Source organism: Alligator sinensis, unplaced genomic scaffold (assembly GCF_000455745.1).
Source record: "Alligator sinensis unplaced genomic scaffold, ASM45574v1 scaffold71_2, whole genome shotgun sequence".
Lineage (NCBI taxonomy): Eukaryota > Metazoa > Chordata > Crocodylia > Alligatoridae > Alligator > Alligator sinensis.
The window spans coordinates 782,329-791,176 of record NW_005842632.1 but is presented as its reverse complement, the minus strand read 5'-3'; the positions used below and the strand labels follow the sequence as shown (position 1 = coordinate 791,176).

The 8,848-nt window shown below is 42.5% G+C and overlaps 1 protein-coding gene across 1 annotated transcript in view; it reads left to right on the top strand.

The window, feature by feature from the left end:
- LOC106722760 (uncharacterized protein C8orf34 homolog) overlaps window positions 1–3,626 on the top strand; it is a 113,550-nt gene extending 109,924 nt beyond the window's left edge. The window contains exons 8-9 of the mRNA XM_025215237.1: window positions 3,348–3,384; window positions 3,493–3,626. Coding sequence (XP_025071022.1) covers window positions 3,348–3,384; window positions 3,493–3,523 — 68 coding nt within the window. The 3' untranslated portion in view covers window positions 3,524–3,626. The remainder of the gene's footprint in view (window positions 1–3,347; window positions 3,385–3,492) is intronic.
- Window positions 3,627–8,848: the final 5,222 nt, after the last annotated feature.

Sequence of the window (8,848 nt, the reverse complement as noted above, 5' to 3'; positions counted from 1 at the left end):
AAGTGGACTGGAAGAGCTTCTGGTCCACTTATGGGTCCACTGCTGAGCACACTGGGGACCCCTCCACACTCCTGTGGGACACTCCATCTGCCCTGCCATCTCAGCATTCATGAGCCACCTGGTACCTTGAGGTATGTAGAAAAAACATTTAAAGCTGTGTCTATGTCCAAATCATTGAATCTCTCTGAATTGATTCAGAGCATTCTGGTTCGATTCAGAGAGATTAAAGGGTCTCCTGGTTTGATTCGGATTAGGCGTTTTGGCCGCTGAATCGAGCCAAATCTCTGCTATATCGAATAAGTGACCAAAGCTTTGCACAGCCCTAGTAATTACAGTTACAATGCATTTGATCCAAAGTATGTACAACTGGGCTAGAGAAGGAGAACATAGATGCCCCATGCTAGTTGGCTGCAGCATATCATCTCATACTACCTGTGAGGGTTTGGCTGGGATGCAGGTGGCTAGCCCTGCTGTAGGCCACAAGGAGTGACCTGGGGTCAGCAGGGCAGGGGCACAGGTTACTGGAGCCTAGAGGGGAGATCCAAGAGATACAGTCTGAGATATAGCCTGAGGTCAGGAACCAGGAGTGAGAGAACCTGTTGCTGAGTTTCAAGGAAAATCTGAGGTCAGGGTCAAGGAAGCCAAGTTGAGTCAGGATGCTGGGGAAACCAGACAGAGTAGGGTCAGCACTGAGGTTCAGGGGAGATCCAAGATCAGGGTCTCAGAAAGCGAAAGCTGAGTCAGGAGCCTGGGGAACCAGAGAGCAGTGAACACAAGGCTTGCCAGAACAGACTGAGGCTATGTGAAGGCATGCCAGCAGCCTGAGGTAGCAGGTACTTCCTATAAGGAGTGAGTGGCACTTCAGCAGCCAATCCAATTGCAGAGAACTGGAGCAGTTGCATTAGCCAGGGATTACGGACACATGCAACAACTCAGATTCATGGCCCAGTCAGGTATTACTGATAGAGGCCCTGACGCTAGCAAAGAATCCATCTTTCCTGTGCCTCTTTTTTTCTCTCCTTTGATTTCTTATGATATCATATTCTTCTGATTTCTAGAAACTGATACACAAAGAATTATCCTGTCATTTCCAATAGACAAAACCATCTTCTTTGTTGCTTCTTGAAGGTTTTTCTCTAGAAGTCAAACTCCTAGGCCCTCCACCCCAGCTTACCTTACTAGTCTCCTTCCTAGCTCCTCCAACTTTTCTTCTGCATTACAATATCTGTGGCTTATCACACTGCGTTCTGGTACCATTTGCCTTTCCACAGTTTTTGGTGATTACTTCTTTCTCTCTCCTCAAATCGCGGATTCCTGGAACTGTTATGCTTGTACCTGATAAAACATTTAATCACCTATTACTTACATTTCCTAATTCCTACAGGTTAGCATCTTTTGACTGTATCCAGCTGTTCTGCAGGGTGATTTCCTAGATAGCCAGTTACCTTGGAACCCTGTGTCTCTCTGTAGCCCTAGTGCACAGCAAGGGGCATGTGAAGGTGGCTGGCCTTTCTTGGTCCCAAACTATGAGGTGGGTGTGATTTGGTCTGTACTTGGCTGGAGCAGTAGAGTCCAATCTGCATCACCAACTGTCTCCCTGGATCTGGGGGTGGGGTGGGGAGGAGTGCCTGGAGCAATGCATACTGGGATACTGTAGAACAGTGCTGAGGATGCAAGGGTAAGTGTACAGGCATTCACGTACAAAAATTCTCTAGGGAGCAACTTGTACTGGGTTGGAATTTTTTTTTTCTACCAGAGCCACTTTTTTGCTCCAGGAGAAACTGTGTAAACATTTGTATACTCATGGTTTCTACTAGGAGGGCAGCGAGTCTGCCAGTAGAACCCTAATGCCTGTGGTCACAGTATCATTCTCTGTGAGTCTAACTTAAATATCTATATTAAAAACAAAACTGAAATGTCTTTGTTTGCTAGGTCATATTACAGATCTTACTGCTACAGAATGTGTTTTCCTTGATATTCTGAACACCGATGTTCTGATTGCAGCAAGTCTTTGAATTAGTATTTGTACAAAACTTTGAACACTTGCAGCCACATCATGGGTTTCTGGTTGTGTTGTGATGTCAACTTCAAATCCAGAAGAATAACAAGGAAAAAGGGGCACAGTTAGCTTTTCTCCTTAGATACCTTCCTATAGATATAACCCCTTCACTTTTCTTAACTTAATGGCCTGCTAGTTTGCTGCTCTTGTCCTGCAATCTTCAGAGCATATGGGGTGGCCCCTCCCTTCTCAAGACAAATGTTTCATTGTAGGTAAAATGGAATGAATGAAAGAAGGAGTGTTGGTTATAGTTGTGTTGCTCTAAGGACATGGGCAGACAAGATTCTTTGGGTAAATGCGATATCTTGTATTGTGTCTGTCTCAGACGGCCGGAGCCGACTTGAGGTGATATATAAATTGCTCGGTCGTTTGGGCAGGCTGGTGCATGGAGAGGCAGACAAAGCGTATTGGTTGCAAAAAGCTTTACTTACGCTGCTAGTAGCCGCGACGCAGGTGGTCCGGTCGCTTAAACAACTACACGAGTTGCTCCAGCTGGCAAGGCTCAGGCCAGCGAATCCGTACACGAGTCAGGCCGGCAGGGAAAAGGGTACGTTGAAGGATTGCGCTCGGTGATGGGGAGAAGAATCAATAGGCGATCAGGCTATCGATCAGCTCAGCCGCAAGTCAGGAATCTTCAAAGGCACTCTGCAGCGTGCTCAAAGTTCTCTGACTTGGGCGGAAGTCGCACAGAATTTTATACGGCTAGCGAAATTGGCACAAAATTTTATACGGCTGCAAAGCCAATCACTAGCCACCACGTAGGAATAATTTAGAACTGGCCAATAGTGGGACACAAATTTGCATGCGAATGGCGGGAACTCTCTTCCACCGGGGTTTTCTGTTGCAGCAGAAAACTTTTGCTGTGCACAGAGACTCTCATGTGGCGGGAAAATTCCATCGTGCCAAGGCACTAAAATCATTGGGTTGTGACAGTGTCAACTAAATACTTGGAAAAATTGTTCTTTGCAAGATTTCAGACACAAACGCCCTTCTTCAGGCATAGGGAGACTGTGCTGGTGTTTGTGTGCTCTCCTGCGTGGCATAGAAGCCAGTATTTAAATGCAGGTCTGTGAAAAAGAAAATGCGTGGCAGTAAAGATCAGAGGGGATGGGAGACCATAGGTGCAAGACAGGTAGGTGATGGGAAAAGTGGGGAGTGTTGACCTGATGATAGACTGTAGCTGATAAAATTAGATAGAGGGTACCTGGAGTTACCGGGTGGCAGGCAGGTTATAATGTACCATAAATCCAATGCCAATATTTAATCCATGTTTTTTTGTATCCGTTAGATTTATGTAGTGAAGTTCGTAGGCTCATCTTCAAAAGGTATTTTATAAATTCCCTTTGAGGCTTAGAACTGAGAGACTGGAGAGAGAGTGGTTGTCTTGTGAGAAGTGTGCACCCACAGGTAATTGATTATTTTTATCTTTAAAGCCAACAACAACTGAGTACCAGATGGAATTGAGTACCACCGAAAATCTATCAAAGACTTTTGTGCTCAAAAGCTTTCAAAGAACAATTTTTCCAACTATTTTGTTGGTCTAATAAAAATATTGTATTTACCCAAAGAATCTGGTCTGCCTATGAATAAATGTTAAAAACAGATTTTTTTTTAAAGTTTTCGCATTATGAACTCTTACACCCCCCCCACCCCAAATTAAATTAATTTTATTCCAAAAAAGAATATTTTTTCATTTTTTTTGGTTCAGGAGCCAAACCAGAACAATTATTTGTACAACCCTGAGCATTACAGTATTATAGTTGTAGTATATTTGGATTTCCTGAAGGCATACCATGTAGCATTTTGATTTAAAAGCTCGCCATGTATGACATGATTAAGGCACACGTTAGATGGATTAAAAAGTAGCTCACTAAGTTTCAGAATGAGATGGCCTAATGGAAAGACTAGCCATCTAGTGAGTCAGGCTATTACTAGCAGGGTTGCACAGATAACACAAAGATTTGTGGGGTAGTAAATAAGGAGGAGAACAGAGTGGTCAGAGTGATCTGAAGATATATTTCTAAATTCCATGCTTTAGTCCAATTTTTGGGATAGCATCTATGTGTTATAAATACAGGTCAGGCTATGATCATAATGGTCCTGTCTGTCTTAAAATCCATCTATACATTTATTATAATAAAATGACACATCTACACTGGAACTTAAAGATGTGCTTTCCTAGCATTTCTTATGTCATATAATAGAGATCTCATGAGAGGCAAGCATTTATGTTAGCTCAATTTTTTTTCTAATATTGTTTCTTATCAGGGTCCTAATGGACATGTTCAAACTAATTGTAAATATCAGCACCAATTAGGAGGACATTATATAGAATTACTTGTAATAGGACATCAACCTTCAGAATCGAAAGTGCAGATCTGTTTCTGGACAAACTATTGTGCTGCAAGCACTTACATATGTGATTAACTTGGAGTTCATGCCTTGGTGTTTACAAGACTGGGGATCATGTCAGTTATCTGATAATCACAGAGCTCATCATAATAAGAGCTTATCCTTGTCATAATCTTTAACAATCTCTGAAATATAACATGGAATATTTTAAATAAATCTTTTTGGAGTAAAACATATGATTCTGACCAAATGATACAAGTGTTTTTAGAAGCCATGTTAAACAAAACAGAGAAAGTTAATAAAAGAAACTTTCCAGTTACAGTTAACCCTAATGAAGATATCCACAAAATACTACACAGAAAGTTTCGCTATTCCATGTTCCTCTCTGTCATCTCATTACATACATTTCAAAGTACAAAATCATCCAAACTTCAATGCCATGATTTCCTGTTATATGCAATGCCAGCATATACTTTAACATAGAATGTTTGACATTTAGGTTAAACTTAAAAGGTCATCCTTTTTTTTTTTTCTTCAAATAAACATTTGCAAGTAGAATTCAAAGCTTCTAGGAAAAATTTTTGGCCAAGCATCATATCCTATTGTCTTAAGACATCTACTTCATTTGCAAGCCACTAAAGAATGAATGTGTGCATTTAAATTCAAAATATAACAATTATCATCTTTTTCAGTTGCCTGGGGACTGCACTTAGCTGTGCCCAACCTATTTATTTCAGAAGAAAAACACAAAAATAAAATTCAGTGATATTGCAGTTCTGAGTGGGCTGTAAACATGCTTAATTTACTTAAATGTAAGTTACTTCATAACATTTATTAAATGATTCATCTAAAAAACTGTTTAATCTAAAAGCACATTTTTCAAGAGAAGTACATCAGGATTATTATTCGTATAAACTCTAAAAAGAAATGGAACTAAAATGTTCTACTAATTTATATCAGCTTAAATCACTAATAGTTTGAAGGGTCAGCAAATGTTGCTGAACTGTTCATAAAATGCATCTAGTTTTCCATCAAATCTTAATTAAATCAACTGTTACCAAAACAGAGCAAACAGTGAGCCCTATCTAATTTTCTTGGTTCTTATACTATAACTAACATGCTGGCATCAGGATAGGTTAGTGTCCTCACCCCAGTCAGAAAGAATATTGTAGTATCATAATACATTTTATCTTATCTTTAACTGTCACATATTCTTAATTTTTCATTAGTTTTTATCAGTGTACCAAGAGAGTACAAAATGCTATTAATTGAGAATGCTGCTATCCTTGTACCCCTAATTTACACTCACTTTACACAGGTGTAAATAACTTCATACTGTGCAAGGCCAGGGAGAATCTGGTGGGAAGTGCAGCATTCTACACTGCCTAAATCCTTAAACAGATTTTGGCTCTGTGGCTAGCTGATTGATTCAACATAGAAAACACATTCCTACAGAAATCAGGACAAATGTAAATACTTAATATGATTCCAGAGTACAGAAATGACCTGAAGGTGAACAGCTCATGAAAAATAACATTTTTTTCCTGTGATGCATAATACACTATACCCTTAACACTTTAAAACCTCTCCCACAGCCATATAGTACACTCTACAAGCCTTATAATTATACCAGTGCAATGTTATGAAATCTCCTCTGAGCATTCAATGGAATAGCTTAAATTTATTGGGGGGGGGGTGGGGAAGTATGGGTGTTGTATGCTCACATGTACATAAACTTTAAAAAAGGGTTTTTTTTTAAAAACTGTTAACAACCTTTGCCTCAAGTCACATACTTGTTAGTGGGCAGGTTCTTAGGGTTTGGGGGCTAGATACTCTTGAACTATAGTCTTTCTACCAATTATATATTGATCGACCATAAGGCCATCAATAATTCTCTCAGTATGCGGTACTAACATATATAACACTTAGTATGTAGAAAGCATTTCAAGTACTGTAAGCATTAAAAAGGGGAATAATCTCATTTTCATAATTCACAGATAAATTGAAGAAATGATTAATTAATGCTTGAATGGTGCTTTATACATTTAGGGCCAGATTGTGGTCTCAGATTGTTTTTATACTAGTGTGACCTCAGTGGCTTCAGAATTACTCATACTGGTTTATTATAGTATAAATCCATAGAGTTAGATTCATAGCTATTTAGTTGACAACACTTAACTTATTACTTTTCTCTCTTCTATTAGAAAATCAAAGCATCAATGCTCAGATTATTTTTTCTAATCAAGTCCCTTCTAAAACTCCTTTCTGACTGAGTAACCTGTTGCATACTAACAAAGGCATCTGCTGTTTGCTGAACATGTAACAATTCTGCAAGACAAGTAATACAGGACTTGACATAATGGTCATTCTGTTCCTAAACTTGCTAAATGCTTGACCTTAATGATTCTTTTTTTTTTTTTTTTTTTTTTTTGGAGCTGCAAATTCCACAAGATAAATATGCATTGTAGATTGTAGAAATCTACAATTGTAGATAGGAGAAATGTAACTTCTCTCTCATATATTTTTCCTATTACATTGAACACCATGTAGGAATCCCAAATTCACCTTCTTTCTGCCATTCCTTATTTTACATACATTGTTCATTATTCTTATTCTAGCTATTTAAATTTATATTCTTTATTTTGTATATTGTACATCATGAACTTCTTTCTTCTCTGTAAACTGAGCAGCCCCAGTCTTTCCTGTCTCTCCTTATTTGGAAGGGCTTCCATGCCTCTACTAACTTTCAGCATTCAGCTGTGGGCCCCATCCAGAAATGTTCTATTCTCTTTGAGATAGGATGACAAGAAGTGACCATGGAATTGCAGGTAAGGTTATATCTTAATGTAATGACCTTTGAATAGCATTGTCTTCTATTCTTTATATACCTTAACAATTCCTTACTTTTACCTCTTATTGGGTTCATCTACACATGCATTTGCTGCAGCACCAGTTTACTTGTAAGTAAATTTCTCATGGGTAAATGGTGCCGGGCAAGCATCTACATGTGCAGGGAAGTGGGAACAGATTTGCTGTTAATCTGCTCCCGCTTCCCGGGGCCCTACAGTGGGCCCCTGTTGCCTCTAGCAGGTAGCTAAAGGCTCCAGCTGCAGCAGCCAGGCCTCTTCAAAAGGCAGGCCTGCTCTCTGGCTCTGGCCAGCCACATCCCTGGCCAGAAGCAGCATGCCCAGCGCAGGGACAGCATGCGGCAGTGCTCTCCTTGCTGCCTCTGCCTCCCTACACCATGGCTGCTCTGGCCCTTGCTCCTGGCAGAGATGACCAGTGCTCTGGGCTCCTGCTGGCTGGCACACTAGCCCTGCTGGCCTACCATGCTGACCGCCACCTGGACCACAGCCATCTTGCCCCCCTGGTTCCCCCACATGCAGCAACTACTTGCCAGGCCACCACATCATCCCATATCTGTCACCTTGACCCCTTCTGCCTGACTGGACCCTGGCAGGGATGCCAACAGTGGGCTCCGGGTTGCAACTGCTGAGGCTGCCGTCACCCCCCTGGGCCTCCAGTCCCACCACCTCTGGGCCCACCAGGCCAGCCAGGACTGATGGCTGCACATCATCCAGCATACCTGGAATGATGAGCAGTGGCTGGAGACGTTCAAGATGACCTGAGCCACCCTTCAGGATCTCCTGGTGCAGCTCTGTCCACACCTGGAGCAGCAGAACACTGCTATGCAGCTGCCCCTCTCCACAGACACCTGGCTGGCTCTCACTCTGCTCAAGTTAGCCACGACCGCCAACCTGTGATATGTTGGTCACCTGTTGGACATGGGCAAGGCCAAGGCAACCACTAGGAACACTGTCTTGGAAGTGTGCAGCTCCCTCCAGGACATGCTGGGGGACACCGTGCTCCATGTGCATGACCCCTTGGTAGTGGTGGTGGGGTTCCATGTCCTGGCATTCCCCTAGTGTACTGGGGCGGGAAGGGCCCACATCCCCATCACCTGCCCGCCCCAGGGGATTTCACTCCGTGGTGCTCCAGGCCATTGTGCACCACTGTCGGGCCTTCATGAACATGAGCAATAGCTGGGTGGGTAGTGCCCACAATGCCTGTGTCCTCAGGAACTCTGGCCTGTTGTCTCTAGTGGAGAGTGGGCACTTTTTGTTGGGGGTACCAGACCTGCAGCTGGGTGCCATGGCCATCCCACCGCTCCTTATTGGGAACCCCATCTACCCACTCCTGTCCTGGCTCATGCAGCCCTATACTAGCCACCTGGACCCCTGCTAGGCTCACTAACTCATGCCTGGTTCAGACCCATGCCCTAGTGATGTGCACCTTTGAATGCCTGAAGAAGCCTTTGTGCTGCATAACATCTGCAAGACCCAAAGGAAGCTCTTCCACGAGGCCTGGACAGAGGAGGCACAGTGTGCAGAAGACACTTGGCGTAGGAGCAGCAACTGCAGTGGTAGTGGCGGTGCC